The sequence below is a fragment of the Eufriesea mexicana genome, unplaced genomic scaffold (genome assembly GCF_001483705.2).
Source record: "Eufriesea mexicana isolate 0111107269 unplaced genomic scaffold, ASM148370v2 scaffold492, whole genome shotgun sequence".
In the NCBI taxonomy this organism is placed as follows: Eukaryota; Metazoa; Arthropoda; class Insecta; order Hymenoptera; family Apidae; genus Eufriesea; species Eufriesea mexicana.
Genome location: NW_016908641.1, coordinates 290,133 through 311,143, shown reverse-complemented (window position 1 = coordinate 311,143; position 21,011 = coordinate 290,133). Strand labels below are relative to the sequence as shown.

General features: G+C 40.0%; 1 protein-coding gene across 1 annotated transcript in view; it reads right to left on the bottom strand.

Moving 5' to 3' along the window:
* dgo (ankyrin repeat domain containing protein 6 diego) overlaps window positions 1-21,011 on the bottom strand; it is a 198,157-nt gene that overhangs the window by 174,440 nt on the left and 2,706 nt on the right. The window contains exon 2 of the mRNA XM_017897387.1: window positions 18,300-18,398. Coding sequence (XP_017752876.1) covers window positions 18,300-18,398 — 99 coding nt within the window. The remainder of the gene's footprint in view (window positions 1-18,299; window positions 18,399-21,011) is intronic.

The window sequence follows — 21,011 nt, the reverse complement described above, 5'->3', positions numbered from 1 at the left end:
TGACATTGAAATTATTTTCCCGCTAAAAGAATTCCAAGTCTTATTGTTTCGTTACCGACGGGCTTCACCCCGTAGAAAATGGCTGCCGCGGATTCATCGGTGGTGGAAAATGTCAAAGAAACATCAACGCGTGTCGGCATTTGCAATTTCGTTCCGCGAATGCAACCACAAATCGTTTTCTCTCCCGTCTTTTGTGCCTCTTCGTTCGACTGATCAGCGAAATTAATTCGCAAAAGTTCAACGCGTTATTTCTTCTCGCGAAATTCTTTGCGAAATGCTTACGCGATGCACGATTTCGATACCCCCGCCATTTGTTTTCTTTTTTACCTTTTCCATCGAAAATCTTTTCCATCCCTTCCATTATTCATCCACCATCGATTATAATTTTTCCTATTTCTCTTATCAATACCTTTCATGTTCGTGCACTTTGATAATCGCTTTATCGTACTAAGCGGTTTTTCTTGGAGAAAGAAACGCGGAAGATACCGATTTTACCTGATTTTCATCTTGCTTTAGTTATTCCTAGCTTATGTTAATTCTACTGCCACGATTACTGTCATTTCTTCTGGGTTTCACGCCTGTCCAGGTTAATGACTATTTCATCGCGCAAAAGACATCGGTTGCCATTGCTTTTCCAGTATATACTCGCTGTTATTAGTGGTATTTTTGCGTTTCGTGTTTGCCCATGCTAATAATCGTGCTATCGAACGAAACGATTATATCTGAAGGGAAAAACGCGAAAAATACCAATTTCTTCCTCGTTTCGTCTGTTATTTCTGTTATTCAGACTGGTCTGCATTCCTGTTTTTCACGGTTATCTAATTTAACATTCGTTCCATCGTGCAAACCGATTTTCCTTTAAGAAAGAAACGCGGAAGATGCCGATTTTATTTTGCGAAAGAAACGCGGTAGATATCGATTTTTCATATTTTTTCTTCTGGTTTTCGTCACTTCTATTTTAATTTAGTTCTACGATTATCCAGCTTGGCGATCGTTCGATCATATAAACCGATTTTTTCTTACCATTTTCGAGAAAGAAACGCGGAAGATGCCGATTTTTCCAATTCAACTGTTCGTTAATTCTATATCTCTAGTTTCTCTTTCTATTTCCCGCGTTTATCCAATTTAACATTCGTTCCATCGCGCAAAACGATTTTTTCCAGCGGAAGGAACGCGTAAGATACCGATTTTTCCGATTTTTCTCGCCATTTTCGTTACTTCTGTTTTGCCAGCTCTGGGCACTTATTACTTTTTATTTCCACGTTCAACGCGTATCCAGTTTAACAATCGTTGCATGGTGCAAAACGATTTCTTTCGGCGAAAGAAACGCGGCAGATACCGATCCCTGCGGTTCTTTTTCACGGTTCGAAGACACCGAACAAAACGATGCGATACGCGTTACGTTATATAATTAAACGTCGCTTCCTCGTACACGTCCAGCCGTAGAAAACGTAATTACCCTTCGAAGCTCATTTTCTTGGCCGCTTTAATGATCCTTCTTTTCGACGCAACCGCGTTAAGTATTCGCATTACGAGGGCAGCTGATGCAGAGGAGCAGGCGTTCGGGGTGGAACGGGGCCGAGTTTCAGGATTATTAAAGAGTCGTTAAGTCGCGATTAAAACAAGTTTCGGTACCTCCATTTTGATCTTCGTCGAGGTAGCCGGCCTCCTGGAGACCCCGAGGGAGCGAAGAAAAATGGTATCGGAATTTTTATAAATTTCAATTGCATGGCAGCCGAACGGGACCAGGGTAAACGTATTTTAACCGGTGGGAGATTTTTAAATTAGACGACGCTCGAATCGCGAAGGAAAAAGGAAAGAAATTGCAAGAGTCCTCGACGATATCGCGGTATCGCGTTTACACGATTACGTCGTTCCCACTGTAAAATACGATGGTAACGATGGTTATGGTGTGGGGTGCTTCGGTGCAAATCTACCTGGTGGTTTAGGAATATCGAAGAAGGGACGATAATCGAATCCTCTTTGTAATAGCGCAGAGGTGTCTAAAAGAAGATTAATTGGACGAAACTTTGCACTAGTGCGGGGTAAGGGGTCTAAACACACCTGGAAAATTTGTGAAGACTAGAATCGTTGGAACTCGAGTGGGTTAAGGAATTGTAGTCGGAGAAACGTGTACAAATTAGATAAAGCTTAGGGCAGAAGTTAGAAGAGGCTTGAAAGGAAATTCGACCGAAAGCATCGGCGAAATTAATCGGAAGAATGCCACTTATTAGTTCAGGCTGTCACGTATACAGGATATATCGACGAAAAGATACGATTAATTGTGCAATTGTTGAAAATAAGATACTATACAAGTGTATTACATATGTAGTACCTTCATTTCATAATATAACGTAGGCTATTGCATGGAATAAAATTTCCTATAACTTAATTTGTTGGGATGAATGACAATTTCGCGATTAAATTCGAATTAATTACTCATTTGAGAAAGACTAAGAAATATAAAATTGTGTACGATTTTATATTTTGGGAGAATCTCGAGACTAAGAAAATCTTCGCGAAGAAAAATTCGCGAAAACGATATCGTACGAACAATAAAGTTGGTCGGAGATATGGACCGTGGTGGCGCTAGTGAGTTAAATGTAAAACCTTCTTCGAACTGCCGAAACGCTTACACGCGAAGGGGTTAAGGATACATTTCTTAGAGCCATTACGTCTCTCCTAATCCTTTTACCACTACATCCTTTCCCCGATACCAGGCAAGAACGGTAACCCGAGTACCGGCAAAGTATCTCGACCGATGTTTCAAAGTAACTGCGTCTTTATAAATTTTCCAATACGGTTAATCAATTTTCGAAATCTCCCATTACACGCCGACGTCGTTACGTGACCAAGAAGAAACCTAAATCCTCCAAGTGGCCGGCCGTGTAGCGAGCAACCGGGTAGCCATCGATTTCACGATTACCTGAACAATTTCTACCATAAAATAAGCCTGTCGATGTAAAGGAAAAGCAACATCCTCGATCGGGATGCAGCGCGTACCAGACGAGGTAAAAAGCAGCATGCCAATCGAGCAAAGCTCGCGACTGCTTTTTCCGGCCATCAACCGGTACCGATGGCGGATCTTGAAATTCATAACGAGAATACCGACACGTTGCTGCCTCCGCGGATAATCACGCGTGTGATTTTACGCTGAAAACCGGCGAAACTTTCACTAATCCCTGCCAACACCGTCCAATCGAGGCCCGAAGATCGTTACGTGGTAAAAAGCTACAACAGATTCTCTAACCCGGCATCGTCGGATATCCTCCGATTTTAACGAAGTTCGTTAAAGGAACGAGCCGCAATTATGTAGCGGTATATTTAATTTTCTTAAGGAAGACGCGCATTTCCAGGGATGTTGTTGCCGCTAAGCTCGTGAGAGAAGTTCTTTGCGCGTCGTAAAACAGGAGCAAGTTGTATGAATAAGTGATATAACCAAGGAGATGCATCGAGGTACTAATTACTTTTAACGAACGCACGTGCTCCTGCAGGAATGTCGGGCTGGCTTGTTTTAGGCCCGCGACGGATAGATTTTCTGTGTCGTGAAATGCGAAAACAGCCTGTGCCTGAATAATACTAAATTTTCTGATTTCGTATTCTCTTGGAATATGAGCTTTCTTTTTTCAGGGACACGTGTTTTGTCCGTTTTGCCATTTCCAGATTCCTTGTTAACATTTATTAACGTAGTTAATAGATTAGTCCTTAGCCTTGATATTATATACTTTTTTATTTTTTTTTTCCTATTATTTTACTTTTTGTTATTTTATTTTAGATATATTTGCGAGTATATCTACTGAAAGACAGTTGGTCGATAGGAAGCAATTTAAGCAAATTTCGTTTAGAAACTGTACCGCTTGACAGTGCTTGGAATGTTTATCGACTCCTAAATTAAATTAAATTAAATATTGCAACACCTGGCTCCGAAATCAGTATACCAAGTTAATACAGAAGAAAATAGGCTTGCATTCAAGCTGTTTCCAACCTTTCCCGAAGAAACAGAAAAATGCCTAAAAATCGCAGCAGGTTAACAATAGCAAAACGGAAACAAGATTCTCCGCGGAAGAAAAAACGTTATCAACTAAAAAGCGTGTAATACAAGCATCTAACAAGCACTCCTCCTTCCAGGGCAGCTAAAGCCCTATAAGGCCAGCGTGAAGAAAAAGCAGTAGAAATGGCGCAGCGAGTGAAACGCAATTTTTCCATCTACCATATGAATCACCTTTTATAATTATTACAGTCGTTCGAAACGCGGACACCGGGTTTCGTATTAACGATCGGGTTGAACGACGTAAAGGCCAGTTGTTAATTAACGTCGTCCTCGCCGGATTCTTCTCCTCTTTATTTTTTCCCTCCTTTTTCCTACTATTTCTCTTCCCCTACTATCCTTTTCGGTTCACCGAGAGAGCACAGGTGTGCTCCTCTCCCGATCGGTTCTCATGGCGGACGTTCACGCGAGCGTGCACCGTTCGGGGCCCTACGAGTCGAAATCGGGACATAACGAGTTTCGAGCTTCTCCCCTCCGTACGTCACTGCAAGCAACGGCCGGCGCGAATAAATTTTGCGAACAACGTGGCACTTTTTTACCGTGCACACTGACAAGTAACAAGCAACCGGGCCGAACAACCATCGCGCCAAAAAGCCCCAATAACAGGGCATAGCGCGTTATTTATTGCACGCGCCTCGAAGACGTTGTTAATGAGGAGCGATCGCACGACGCCTCGTTTCGCTTTCGATTTACACGACAATTCGGTACGAACGTTGAGTTACGATAAGACGAGTAGGATATACTGTTTGGAGCTGCTCTCGTTCGCTCTGGCCAGATAAATGCCACATCTTCGGCTGGGATTTATCATTTTCGCCTTTCGCGTCTGATTTGCTATAGCATATTCGAGGGAAGAAGACACAGCATTTCTACATCTCACGGCTGATTCGTTGACACTCCCTTGACCACGGACAGTGACCGAAGACAGTGACGAAGATCATCGGTCACTGCATCTTAGCCATCTTCGTCAACTTTGTCAACATTTTCGGCTAATAACGGGCAGTGCCTATGTTCAAGTGAGTGTGCCTTCTGTTCTCGAACGCACAGTACCTATTGTGGGATTTAAAAATTCTTTATTTTTTTTTCCCCCGAAATTTTGGTACCTTTCCGAGTACCTTTGAGATTCGTAGGACCATGAATAAAAATTCGTTGAAAAACTGCAAGATTCAACATTTGGCAGATCGTAGAGTGTATTGCATTGAACCTCTAAATAGGAGACATTTGTTGAAAGAATTGCACAATGCGACACTCCATGACGAAATTTTGATAATTCATAGAATTATTGAAGATTACTGAAGAAAATTTTTGAAGATTTCCTATACTCTTGCGAATATTTACGATTTTTGTCAGACAAAAGAGATTTATCCGAAAAGATAATGTCTCTACATCGCACGTGGATCGCGGTGTAGTAAATCAATCTCTGAATAGAGCGAATGCGATCAATTTAAATTATGCCAACTAGCTCGACAAGCTCGTCTCTCTGCGTGCCGTATTATCTCGACAATTTCCAGCCCGCTTGTAATTTAGTCGTGCTAATAAATCTGATTAATAAATCTACCCGCGGTGAAAATAATATGCTGCTTCGCGAGCGAACAGGTGGTGGCCTATTTAACGCGTGCTCGCGGATCTATGAAATCCGCCGACCACCTGACAGACACCGATAGAGCCAACTCTCCTTCGAATTCCGTGATTCGCCACAAGATCGATCGACGTTAATGAACGCTTTGCAACTTTGAACAATTCATATTTTTCCGCGAACGTGATCGATTCCTTATTTGAAAAATAAACAGGAAATATAGGAAAGGACTTAACCATCTTTAATTGGACGCATGACAGCTTTCGCAATAATTATCGTGTAATTAATCGTTCGTTTGACACCTTCATTTTCCCTGGTTTCGCAAAATTAAATGTGGAATATTTCATCGCTGTGCGAGAAGGAAAATGAAGTATCAAATTTCATACCGTTTTATATTTTGGCAGAATTTCGAAGAAGAAGGACGTTTCTAATGATAATATAATGCAGAGAGGCGGAGAAAATCTGTGAGAAGATCAGAAACAAAATATCGGGAAAAGTAGAAAATAATTCAACGATAAATACAATATTTAGGATGAACGTTTGCGTTAAAGGGAGATATGGACCGTGGTGGCGCTAGTGAGTTAAGCGACAAGTTGTCTTCGGACTGCCGAAAGGCTTGCTCGTGAAAGGGTTAAACATACGTGTTTGGAGCATGCTAAGGTAGAAGTCGATGGCCGAACGACCTATTTAGCGAGGCCTTTGCACTTTCTCCTAATTAAAACGTCCATGTACCTCCTGATCGACAAAAATCGAAAGTGTGACAGGTTTACGGCGGCTCTGTGACAACTTTGTTAGCCGTAAAAACGGTTTATATACTCGTTTCTCTAGGATCCATGGCGAGAAAAAGGGGGCCAAAAATCGTGATACATTCTCTGCTCTCGAGGCGACGTAAATCATTCTGATGTAACACGTGTGACGAAAGAACTACGAATTCGTATCTTCGATTTTATGCCACCGTTAAGAGATTACTTTTTCACTTAGGCGAAGATTAAATAGCATGAACGACGCATAAACGTCTCATTCGTTGCGCGACCACACGAATGCTCAGCCAATTTCGAAACGAAAGATTACGAATCTATTTAGAACACGCATGCAAACTCTGTCTTTTTAGCTATTCGTGGTCTTCGTTTTTTCGAAGCGTTTGAAAAGGAATATTTTTGTATCCTCGCGTAATCTCGAGTAACAGAGATCGAATCTCTACTCCTTATTTCAATTCTAAAATGCTATTCATGCTACAGGGAGACATGCTAACTGTTTCGAAGAAGCGTATGAACCTGGCTTTTTATAATTTTTATTTTTTCCAGGAATTTAAAACCTAACCTATAAAAAGACATACCAATTCTACCTTCCATTTAGTCTCTTACAATCTTTCCTTCCTAAAGCATCTGAGAAATATATATTTCTGTAGCCCCACATAATATCGCGTAGCTTGAATGGTTATCACACGTTATTCTCCGTACAATACGAAAATAGAAAACACGTGTACTCTTAAATTCTGCGAATAGCGTAAAAGTCAGAACGCAAATTGCTTAAAGATGTCTGTCAGATAGCGTGGCAAATAAGCACCAGGAGGAACGGATTGCAGAAAAGTTATCTCGAATCGAAGAAACTAGAGCCGTGCGAGGAGAAGTCCCACTTTTACAATTGTACTTACACGCGTTACCCTGTTGGGTCTCCGTAATAACCTAGAAGCGTTCAAGTATCTGCACCCCCATTACGTGGGTATCCTAACGGCCGATATCGGAACGATTATCCGGCTTCCATTTTCGAGCCGTTTACGTGGAAGCTGGTCGCGCCTCGGGAACGCCTGTCACGTGGGCCTTATCAGCTTCTGCTACGTATGTAACGTGGAACGGCCGCGATATCGTCCTCGAGGACGTTGCATAAAACGACGCGGAGGCATCGACTCGGTATACAGTGCGTGCCGCTTTTACGGAGTGGGAGAAGCACACCAGTCAAACTGGTATCATTGTTCCTGGCGTGCAACGACGCATAGGAGTGCACCCGATGCGCCGTGCAGACAGTTCGAGGTTACAACTCGGAGAACGCGTGGAGTTTGTTGACCGATTTTTCCTTCTTTTACTTTTATCTCCTGTCATCTTCTCTTATCATTTTCCCCCCGTTTTCTGTTTTTGTTTGCTACTTTTATTTTCCGTTATTATCTTCTATTTTTACTTTCCGCCATTTTATCTTGTTACTTTTTATTTTTATTCTCTGTCGTTTCTTGTTACTACTTTTTATTTTTATTTTCCCTCGCCTTGTGTTATCATTTTCTAATTTTATTTTCCGCCAGTTTATGTTATTATTTTCTATTATTACCCTATCCTACTGGATGTAGAAAATAGCTGTACGCTATTAGAGATAAAGTAAATATATCTGAAGTATCGCGATACTCGTAATGTAAGGTGTTTATGTAAGGTGTACATAGTCGAGAGTAGTTACAGTAATTGTGTTATTATTTTATTATATTAGACATGGAAAATAATTGGGAATGTTTAGAAGAGAATTGTTTCTTTAATCTACTCGTCGACAATGTGTATTTAAATATGGCGTACATGAAATTAATTATTGCGATTATTTTATTCTGCTAGCTGTACACAATAATTCCGTATATTTTGGAGTATCGTTTGATTTTAATACTACAACTACCAATCCACGACAACTGTCCGAATATAATACTAACGATTAAACCATTTCGGTGTCCGTAATTAGGTATACGTAATTACATAAATTTTATCTGGATAAAAGCCAATGTTAATTTTGCCGAAAGCAGCTGCATATCCTCAACAATCGGAAGAATAAAAAGTTTAGCAATTCCAGGTCTAATCTCCTCTTTCGAGTCAATTAAAATGATTTCCAATGGACATTCGCGCGCAATGGACATTGATGGACATCGAGGTGCAGCAGCGACTATCAGAATCCTCTAATCAAAGTATTTCATACTTAAGATCGAGACGAAGAATCTCTCGATATAAAACACGACTCGCAGGATACAACGTAGTTACATTCCCAGATAAAGTATCACGTTAATTTACATGCAAAACAAAACTCCGATGGATGCAAGTATAACGAGTATGAGAAACGAGAAGTTAGTCTCTCGAGACGAAATTAATCTGTCTCTGTTCGAGGTTACCTAGGCATTCGAATTCGTTAGAATATTATTGCGTCGTTATACCGCGGGCCCGTGGAAAGCGTGGAAGATAACTGGACTCGGCAAGGGAACCAGTAAATGGATGAAATAATGATGGAATCTTAATCAGGGCCTTTCGAGGTAAAGTAAATCTCAATTTAAAAACTCTCGTTTCCCCTTAAGTGTTCGTTCCACTTAAGTCTCGCCGGCCTGACTAATTTCACCAGGCTCGAAACGAATGGCACCTGGAAAATGGTAAACGGCGCCCTTCCCGGAGAAAAAGTGGCAACTTCGCGGAAATTAAAAAGCTAGAGATAACGAGGCCATAAACCAGTCCGATAAGGCGTTTAAATTTGCCGCGAATAAATGGACTCGGGCGAAAATGCGTACGTATAGGTGTCGCGAAGCAGGCCGCCGCGAATAAATCCCAGTAAATACGTGTCCGTGGTGTCCATTTAATAAAACCGCGCCGCCATTTTATCGGAACGCTCGACCTCTGATGCAACTCACTCGCAAAACCTCAGGAAACCGGTATAGCTATGGTATACGCGTTAATTCGCAGAAAAATCCAGAGATTCCTAAGAGAAATTAGAGAAAACGATCGACGATTTATCGAAATAAATTCAGAGAGGACAAATTAGAAGAAAATATAACAGAATTTCATTGTACTCTCGTTTTCGTCCCAATTTCCCAAAGTCTACCCTACAACTAGAAATATTTAGCATACCTCACGCCACCAATTTAAGTCCCATTATATCTCTTCAAAGCCAAGGCGCCACCTATGCCTATCACGAAGCCTCGTGGAACCTGCGAACGTGCAAATCTGACCAATCGTCGTTCACGTTTTCGTAAATGCAACGAAGAACGGAATAAGCTGAGACAAGGGTCTCCATAAACTCGAAGCATCAACATGGAAGACGCAGAAGAAGTACGAAGACACGGTAGCAGGCTTGGATGCAAAAGTGAAAGCAGAAGCGAGTCTCGTAACCGAGATTTTCGCGTGTCGTGTTCTTGGTTATCGGAATCCCGTAAAAGGCACCCCGAAAAAGGGAAGGTACACGCGTAGAAGAAGGTGTAACGCGGAATCATACATCACCGTGCTCGTGATTAGTTAATAACATCGTATTCGTTATAAATGATCGGCAACGCGGCTGGTAATTAGACCTTAGGCCAGCGGTTCGATGATTGATACGGCCGAGAGAGATTTACAAGTACAAATACGCGAATCAGCCGACTCGATAACGGCCTCGTGGGCCCGTGGAACACCGGTTCCCCGATGATGACGCTGCAATGGCGGCTACCGGTCTACCACCATGTTTTCCCCGGATTATTCGTCTCATCCACGGTTGTATAATTACGGAGAAAGTACGAGAAGCGAAGTCGATCTCTGTCGGATCCCTGTTGGCTCTGCTATGCATCCACGGATTGCGCAACGCGTCGTGCAGCGCGATCTCGCGGGCTGCTAGATGGATGAACGCACGACAACGTGTATGCTTAATGCGGTGAAATATACTTTTCCGTTTAGAACGAATGAACGCGAAAATCCATTAGTCGGACTGTCGACAAGCCGCGAAGACGGATCGCTCGAATTACGATGTAATTGAATCGAGACATACCCCAGACGATGTCTCTTTGACCTGGATGGATACCAACGATATCGCGATGCAAAAGCGTGAAATTGACAGACGAGCTTGAACATCGGTGAATTTTTATTCCGTCATTCAATGTACCCACGAGGGATCTTTGAAGACGCTGTTTGAAAGATTAAAGGGTAACGTTGAATTTGTTTTTGTTATACCATCAACGAGTTTATTTGGGAGAATTAAATTCTCTGTTGCGAGGAATATCGTTATCCTGTTCTGTTTTAATCTTGGAGTGATGACATACGTCAAATTTACTTCGTATTGCTAAAATAGTAGCGAGTTGACATTAAATCGACTCCGTATCGCTACAATAGTAGCAACTTGACATCAAATTGATTCCGTATCGCTACAATAGTAATAATTTGACGTCAAATTGACTTCGTATCGTCAGTGGTGACATGACGAGAATAACAAATAACAATGTCTCGATACCAATAGAATATACCTCAACCTAAGGCTACGTCAAATTGACGTGTCACTGCTAGCGATACAGTGTCAATTCAATTTCGAGTCACCGTTATTGATACATAGTCATATAATGTCACGTTACTACTAGTGCTATGAAAGTAGTGGCACCACTTAGAAGTTTATAAAGATATTTAAAAAAGACACGAGACGCGAGGCGTGTGTTTCACCCGTGATAATCCTTACAGCTAAAGATGAACGAAGCACGATTGTCGAACCGAGATGCTAGATTCTGTAAAACCCTTTGGAAACACCAAAAATCGCGGAGCAATCTTAAGTATGGATTCTAAATAGCTCCTTTCATCCAAGCTACCAGAGATCTTTTGAATCCGATGAAAATCGCGCGAACAATGCGGAACCTCTGAACGATAGCGCGTCAAGGATGAACGTGTCAACATTGGTACGAGAACGATTCCAAACCTTCGGATTCCGACCTTTCCCTGCACGGTCCACGAACTGTTCGAAATTATCATCGGTTATCCGCGTATGCAGTTCGATCGTTGATTTCCAAGATCCATCGATCCTCTCCGAGATACCAAGGTTGAAAGAAGCCTCGAAGGACGTATGATAATCGGCTGTCGGGCAGAAAGGAAGCCCGAAAGACGTCTGACAGAGGGATCTCGGACGAAATCCGGTTTGGAAAAGGGGCAATCGCTCGGGACCGCCTATGTTCCTCTAAAAAGCTATTTTCAGGCCTACCATAATTATAGACCGTCTGCATCCTCGACGAGGCAAGAAGAATGTGTGCCAAATTCCTCGCGGCAGAATCTGTGAAAAACCCGTAAGTCACGCCGTATAAATCTTGGCAGAAGGTTGGAGGGAACTCCAAGGAAACCTCGAGGAACAGCTGGGATTTATCTAACCGACCTGGACCACGTCGAAATTTATCGGATTTATCCGACGTCCGACTTTTTCCCCTCCTGACTCGCCTCTCGGATATTTAGAAGAGTTACGAGGCTAAACGAATACGAATAAGGATACGACTCCGCTTTGGGCTGGTTCTCAAACAACGCTGAGGCCGACAGCTTTCTCGCCTGTTCCCGATGTCCCTGTCTGCTATTATATCACACTATTAGGGTTACGGTAAATCCTTGGATTAGGCGTCTTTGAGAACAGGGTGGTACGCGTGGCCGATGGCGCGATAAAGTAGGATCGTTTTGAGCGGAGATCGCAGTCTCGTAATTGGGAACGATCGCTGTTGGAGGAGAAATAAATTACGTTTGTAAATCGAGCACTATAAATTCGGATGAAACAAAGTTTACGAGGAGAACGCTTAGAAAATGTGGAATACTGCTCTTTTTTTCGTTTATTCCCTGGTTCGAATAGAATATTTATTAAGGTAAGTCGCTTTCACATAAATTTAAGCTTCTCGCGCTGTCTATGGTCCTTTGGACGTGATCTTTCGGGAATTGTGTGAAATTAAATTTTGTACATCGTTTGCCGATTTTGTTTATCACCGTGTTGACTCGTTATTGACATTCAAATGACTCCGTCTCGTTAAATAAATAAATAAATAAATAAATAAATAAATGATAAGTGTAAATATCTTTGGACTATGAATTTTCTGATCGGAAAAAGAAAATCGTATATTGCAAGTGAAGATGGAATAGAGTTAATTTAGGATAAAATTCAGGATGAACAAATACCAGGGATACTTAACGCTAAATCCACCACGACCGGTCAAATAACCGGTAGATGAAAAAATGGAAGAAGATCCTTAAAAAAAATATGCGAAAAGGAAAATGAAAAATTAATTTATATGCATATCGGAAGAAAAATCGTGGAAGCAAATAATCAAAGCGATAACGTTGAGTACGGAATTTTTAATGAAAATTTGGAATTACTCGCTTAAATCATGGTAGGTTTAGTGTTGGAAAATATTTGACAATGCTCCATTTAAACAATTTTTTCTTTTTCAATTCGATGCTTTCGATGGAATATTTATTAACCTATATAAATCTAAGCTTCTTTCCCCCTTATGGTCCCTTAGACGTAATCTTTCCAGAATCGTGTGAAATTAAATACACGGTTTATTTATTTATTTATTTACTTATTTATTATTTATCGCCGTATTAATTTATTATACGATAAAAGGCTCCAGCTCGTTAAATAAATAAATAAATAAACAGCAAGTGCAAATATCTTTAGATTAATAATTCTCCGATTGGAGGAGATAAATCGTACAACGCGATCAAGGCTGGAATAAAGTTAATTTACGATAAAATTCGAGACGAGCGAGTACTAAGAATGAGAGGGAAATAATGGGCCCGATTAGGAAGAGCCGAGTGATTCAGCCAAGCGTTTCGAAGGCTGATTAACTTTTTGAAACGTTCGATCGGGCATTTTACCCGCGGTTTTCTGCCATTCTTCTACGTTCGACGGACAACTCGAATGTAATCCTTCAAATTGCCGGGTTTATAGTGGCGTCGTAAATCTACCGCGCGATTTAGAATACTCCACGCGATTCGTCGTGAGTATCGGGCCATGGTAGCCGGGGAGCTATGCAGCAGAAATAAAAGCAGCAAGGGGAATGTCGGTAAATCGTCGTAAATTTCATGGTTGTAAATGCCATTCAAGCATCTCCGTTTATACTTCCCTCGCTGTACGGTTTGCACGCGGCGCGCGTCGATAAGTTGCAAAACTCTTTCGCCACGGTACTCCATCGGGATATTCTTTTAAACCCCTCATAATTCCATGCCTCGATAACAAAATCGAGCTCGATAAAATCCTTAGAAAATCCTTAGAAAATCCTTAGAATATCCGTATAAGATCCTCTGGCGTTACGGAATCTCGATAATAGTAGAAAAATAAGAATTTCTCGTTTTCCAGTAGAGTGGTTACCCTCGGCCGCCATTTGTTTCAATAGCGTAACTTAAATAAGGAACAAGTGACAATAACTGTATTAAAAATAAAATCCACACGCGAAGAATAAAATATTTCTATTCCTTAATTTCCCACGCGAACGCGTGATTTTCATTTTGTTTTATCGTAAAGAGCATCGACGAGCTTAAAAAAATGAAAAGGAAAGGTTCGAGTTCCTATTTCTTTATAGCGCAAAAATCTTCGAGTACAAAGGGTGTTAAAGTCCGATTCTCTAATGGAATATATTTTATTTCGCAAATTTGGCGAAATCAAGAAGTATTTGAGAAATAATTTTGCAAATGAACGAAATAAAGCTTAAAATTTGGATATTTTTGAAATTATACGTTCTCCATTGTTTGTTTTAGGTTGGACCACGGGACGAATGCGGGAATTCTCTTAGGAAGTTCATTAGCCACGAGAATCGCACGTTATCGGATCAGCTGTTCGAAGTAGAGCTCGCGCTTCATCTTTCCGCGAATCGAAAGACTCGTTCGACGTTCTCTAAAAGAGCTGCAATGTCCATCCATAAGCCTGGATGGCACGCATGGCATCGAGTCGAAAAGGGCATAGACACGGGGCCGCATTTCTGCGATCGGTCACCAATAAATATCGATCTTTCATTTGCGAGGTAACGTTCTGTGTAGCTGGATCGCCTTATGCAGACAAAAGGCACGTGTACACAACGGCGATTTACCGTGGCCGGTGGCAAAAAATGGTCAAAGTCGTGGATCGATCCCGGAAAGATCCGTTCTTTATACCGTTTAACCGTGAAACCAATTAACCTTTCGATGTTACTCGCGTATACTGCGTTTGCATATCGCTGTTTCCCACGAGCACAATGGAGGAAGAGGAAGAAGGCTCGGAGATCCGATTGATGAGTTGAGAATGATAATAATTTTTCGTCCCTCGCGAAGAATATGAAAGAAAATCTTTTCCAGGAAATGGGGGAAAAAGAAATATCGAAATTTCTCCGTAACAATTTGATAATGCGATAAAGATAAGCGACGATCTATTTTTTATTATCACCTTTTTTATAAAAAAAAAATTTTTAAATATATTTAAATAATACATAATTAAATAAAATTATTAAAATATAATTAAAAAATTATTAAATAAGGAAAATGGATTAACACTAGATTTACGGAACCCGTGAATTTGACGGAAGGGTTGCTCCAATTATACGATGGTAACAGATTTAGTTAACTTATATTAAGACTGTTAATATAATATATAATTGTTTTTAAATTAAACTAATCGTTAAAAAAAAAGGCACGTGGTTTCCTTAGATATAGGTATACGGATATCGTAAATCTAGTGTTAAATAAGATTGCTAAACTAGCGCCCCACCACGATCCATATCTCCGAAAAATGTAAATATCGTATATATCGTTGAATTATTCTCGCACTCTATATAATCTTCGAATTTTCTTCTTACTACGCGTACCATAATTTAAAGATCTATTAAGAAATAAATAATTGAAGAAAATTATTTGCAAAAATTGGAAAAAAATTCGAGATATTTCGGTGCGAAATTTAGTCAAGGAGAATTGAGTAACAAAAATTTTCGATTTTTCACGAGATATATCGAATAAAGATTGATTTAAAAAGTAAATAGCCGAGGAAGAGTATGAAAATTCAAAGAACGAATAAAAGATTCGAAACATTCCTATCGCTTGAATACCTTATGCGTTAAACATAATACCCACAGGAAAATCAATGATCGGAAAATTGAACCATTTATAAATGAATCGAAAACGACCATTCATTCTAGCCCGAGATACAGTATGATACAATAAGATTTCATTTCTACCATCTTCATCCTAATGATCATCAATCAAACACAATCCAGCAGGTATAGCATCATGGATCAGGCACAGTAAGACGAATCTGACTAAAAGTAATTATGTTTCCAAGCTAATTGTAAGTAGAAACTGCCGTTTCATATAAAGGTAATTATCACGCGTGTACAGGGTGCCTCGGAAATAACGAACAACTAAATTATTATATCTCAGCACACGAAGAGAGGAAGCCCAGAAGTAGTTCGTGCACAGACCTAAACTCATAGTCATCCTTTCAACACCAGCGACGATAATTCGAATATTCATTAAACACGAATAAAATACTTCTATCCGAATATCGAAGGTTTGAAGTACCTGTTTGAGGTACCACGTGGGAAACACGTGATTGAGGAAGAGAGCCTGAGTATGAAAGAAGACGGAGTATAAGATTTAAATAAGGGTGCAAGGACGCGGAGAGACAGGATACAAAAGACCAAAGTGCAGAGTTTAGGGAGTATGAAAGTGTTGTGACATGTCAGTGAGTTACCAGAGTGGCAATATGTATCAGAGAGATGTTTAAGAGATAGAGTTAGGGAGTAGAACCAATCTTACTTTATTTGTTATTCGTTGTCTTTGAAATACATAATAATTATTAGTCATCGATAATGCTGTGTGTGAGAGAATTTATATACCTATTAAATCCTGTGTATGTATCCCTCCCCTTCAGCCCTATAGTAGTAATATAATAATCGCTTAAGCTACACCTAAAACAGTCAACCTAACTGCACAATAGACTCTATCGAGTCCCGGATCAAATTCTCCAGGTCCAATCGTGCCATTCGATGTCACGGTGCTCTACCGATTAACCTCTGCAACGAAGATTAAAAAGCCGAAGGAAAAGAGCACGCTCAGTGGTGTCGCGGGGCAAGAAGATATCCACGGGAATTTAGTAGGAATATCCCGTGGCCACCAGCGGCGCGTACACCGATTCTAAATGCAGCCACCTCGGGATACCCCTTGCTGGCAGGATCTAGCCAAACGTGTTCTGCGGCCACGAAGAGAGAAGATTGGCCGTCAGTCACTGCGGCCAAGCATTCTGGCCGATCCAGGATCCTCCGTGATAACCGAGACGATCCCGATCGCTTTTCCCCTCCTGTCCAATGAATCATTGTCTCCGATACCGAATAGGCTCTGTACAGAGAATAGCTCTTCCACCTAGAGTTTTGACAGGCTACGGAACTCGATAATGGTACCGACAGGAATTTTTGAGCCATTAGACAGACGCCTTCCTATTTATTTCTGTCTTTCTCTTTTCATCTTTGACGATCGGATCTATTTTGACGATCCATCTCGTGAAAATGGATAGCCGGATAGGTACGAAAATGATCATCTTCGAGAGAAAATTCGTCGCAATGAGTTTGAAATTTTGAAATTTTGAAATTTAGCGAATACTTGTCAGTTCCCAGGGTGTTAATCGAAATCTTGGATTTTTTCGAACGAATATCGATATTATTGCGAGGAAATAATTAGTCGATACGTGATGCGAATCTTCAAGTAGATAACGAAATTCGGACCTGGGTGAAAATGGACCATAAGTCTGCCATTAGAGGATTATAAATGAAATTGAAACATTTGATATGCACCTTCAAGCTAAACTAATTTTACTATGTAACTTTCTGGAGAATTTAAAGATTTCGAGAGGAAATCTGTCATGAAGAGGATTATAAATGAAATTGAAACACTGGTAGGCACCTTGAAGCTAAACTAATTTTACTATGTAACTTTCTAGAGCGTTCAAAGATTTCGAGATTTTTAATAACAACGACGTTTAATATCGATCTTATGTAATTAGGTATATAATGCGCTACAGTGTATAATTTTCCGATATTACAGCGTAAGCGTCCGAGTTTTATGGTTAATATTTTAAACGAATATCGTAGAATTTTATGTAAGAGTAAGGTAATGTATGTAATTTTATAATATCGTATATAGTAAGCACGAAAGTTTTATAGTCCCTTCTGACTCGTAAATTGATATAATTGCCAAGGCTCTTTGTAAATCAAATTAACCGTTTGATATTAATATTATCGATGACTTTCTGTTTGCATGATGCAGACATGAGCTGCAGCCGCAAAGACAAGAGCATTATCCCTTCGACAACTGCGTAAACCAGCAATTACAGGTGTAATTATCCCTACACCCTTCATTAGCCGGTATATTGATATATTGCGCGGCTGACACTCGGAACAGCCCACCTAAACCCTTGAATTATTAGCCAATTCCGGGTTTAGACCCCTTGCTCTTCCAACCGCACGCCATCGCGATTTAAAAATACCCTTTTACCTCTTTTTACCGTATCTTCCACCGTGTATAGTTAGGGGAATCGAAATTGCGCAAAACGACCTAACATAAATTTTTGAAAGCTAATTTTTAATGGAAAATCCTTGGAGATCGCAAGATAGCTTCTATTCCTATTACATAGATGCAACATGCAATGCATTTGCAATGCAACTGATAATGCAATTTTTCAATCTCTAACGCATATATTCCTAAATCATTGACACGAACGTTAACGCTAAATGTACTAACCTATAATATATGCATGTAGCCACGTGTAATTACCTATTTCAACAATGGATAGCAATAATTCTGCTAAAAAGAGTTGCACACACGCAATAAATGTAAAGGCAAAGAGATTGACATCCGCCATTTTGACGGTTTCGACAGTTCCAAAGTTATGGGATGAATATTTAGAAGCGGATCGAAGGTAAGAATAGAAAATTGGTGAAAATTTACTCACGTTATCAGCAGAGTTGACGTCGGGTTCCCGAAGCAGCAGAGTTTCGCAGACATCGACGTGGCCGGCTGCTGCTGCCAATAAGAGTGGGCTTCTGCCATTCTGTGAACGGAAAGAAATATTTCCAGTTAATCGTCTACTCGCGGGAAAATTTATTTCGAGAATACCACGTGTTAACGAAGCGTAATGGGGAGAGATGGGACTCAAAGGGAACTCACAATCGGTAAAACGATTTCTCCGTTCTGTGTTTCCTCTTCTACGGTCGGTACGATACTGCGTGCTCGTTCTTGCTTCGGGACGTTCGCGGTCGTTCTCTGTTTACGCGAAAATCAAATAGCCCGTTGCCTCGTCCAAGGTCCGAAACCTCTGGCTACACTCGTTAACACAACTTTGTTGTCGAAGATCGGAAATATCACGGGGAAATTCTGCGAATTATCGAAGCGAAGATTCGAAGAGAGAATATTGAGAGAAAAGGGAAAGCGCGAACTGCGCGGTGAAATTTCCCAAAGCATTCTTCGCCGCTCGTGATTCACGGGAGGATCAATTAGCAACGTAATTAATAGGTACCCGCATTTCAGTTTGTAACACACGCATTTCTCGTGTCGAATTAGCTGCTGCGATCAGACAGGACGCAGGCTTAATTAGCCGAACAGGGGTTCAAGCAACGCGACCCCATGCATCCTTGCGGCTCGCATAGCCACGTCCCTGGTCTTTCATTTGCCTTTTGTTAATTTTGCATTCATTTCTGCGCAGTGAAATTTTTTCACGCCGTAACGAAACGCCATCTTCTTGTAATTATTTTTCAAATTTTTGAGAAATCTTAATTAAGCTGCTTTTTAATTTTAATTGAATTTTAAGGAAATTTTAGACGAAGGGATGTACTATTTAAGACCTTCGATTGATTTTTCAATCCTTGGAAATATTGAAAACCTTAATAATCTTTTTCCCAATTTTCAATTCACTTTTTTTTTCGTTAGAATCCTCGCATAGGAACGTTAGAGTCAATATTTTTCCTGCAAAATAATACCTCGAGGCCCACCTGTCTTAAATCAGGGACTCTTCAAATTTTAAGTAAATTTTAGATAAAAAGATCTATTATTTAGGATCTTCGATTAATTTTTCAATGCTTGACTAAGAATATAAAATATTCGAAATATTGGAAACCTTGATAATCTTTTTCCTAATTTTCAATCCATTTTTGCTTCGTTAGAATCCTCGCATAAGAACGTTAGAGTGAAAATAATATCTCGGGGCCCACCTGTCTTAAATCAGGTACTCTTCAAATTTGAAGTAAATTTTAAAGAAAGAGATCTATTATTTAGGATCTTAGATTAATTTTTCAATCCTTGACTAAGAATATAAAATATTCGAAATATTGGAAACCTTGATAATCTTTTTCCTAATTTTCAATCCATTTTTGCTTCGTTAGAATCCTCGCATAAGAACGTTAGAGAGAAAATAATATCTCGGGGTCTACCTGTCTTAAATCAGGTACTCTTCAAATTTAAAGTAAATTTTAAATAGAATGAAGGAAAAAGGCAAAGAAAAGGTCTAACGGATAGAAATATTATCTAGATCTATTATCTAATTGCAAGATCCTCGACTAATTCTTAAAACTCTGGAGTAAAAATATCGTACGTGCACAATATTCGAAAGCTTAATAGTCTTTTTCTTAATTTTCAATAGACTTTTGCTTTATTAGACCTGGGATAGGAATGTTACCGTACGGCAGCGTGCAAAAGTAACAATGAAATCGCAGTTCTAGTGGTCGTTAAATACTAAACACGGTTTAATGTTAGGCTTAAATACTAGACACATTAGTACTACTATCCGCCTCTTCCTGTCCGATGTTAAAGACATAGGTTACGCAAATTTAACAAATGGCAATATACATCATTTTGACACGGCGAGTAACCTATGTTCGGATTTCCTGTAAGGTTGTGGCTGGTTGCCTCGGGTAATAGAGCGCACTAGCTCCACGTGTTAATGAAGAAGTATATCTTATCCACGCAACCCTAGATGCAGGGAGCGTAATATATCAAATAGTAAATAGTTGAGAATATGAATCAACCGAGTTGGACGTGTGAGCAGCATAAATTTCATTTGAACCAACATTGTGATGCCGTGAAATCGCTCGATTCGTTCGTTTTCAGCAAAAACCGACCATAAGCGACGTTAGGCGTTCATTTTATTTCCAGATTTTATTGCGATGTAAAAAATCAAATATTCCCGCGAGACACGTAAAAGAATAAGAAAATGAAGAGGGGAAGAATTAAATGGAAGGAAAATAGCAGATATAATGAATGAAAAATAAATCGAGAATAAATAGCAGAATAGGAGAAAAATAAATAGATTACACGGAACAGGGAATTATTTTATAATACCACGTATATAGTATATGAGAAATAAAATAAAACAACAGAATGAAATGTGTAATTTAAATGAAATGAATAATAAAAGACGCAGAACGCAAAAATAGATAGTATCGGGAAATAAGAGCGAATAAAATTACGAAAGGCGACTCTCGGTCGCCATTCATGTTAATGCCATAACGCGAATGTCGAATGAGAGATGACAAACAAATTGATATTACTGAAAATAATTACACGTGAAATATTCGAATGAAATATTTCTATTGCCCAATTTATCGTGAAGAAACGTGGCTTCCTTTAATTTTGCTACAAAAAGTATCGTCGAATTTACAAAAGAAGAGCG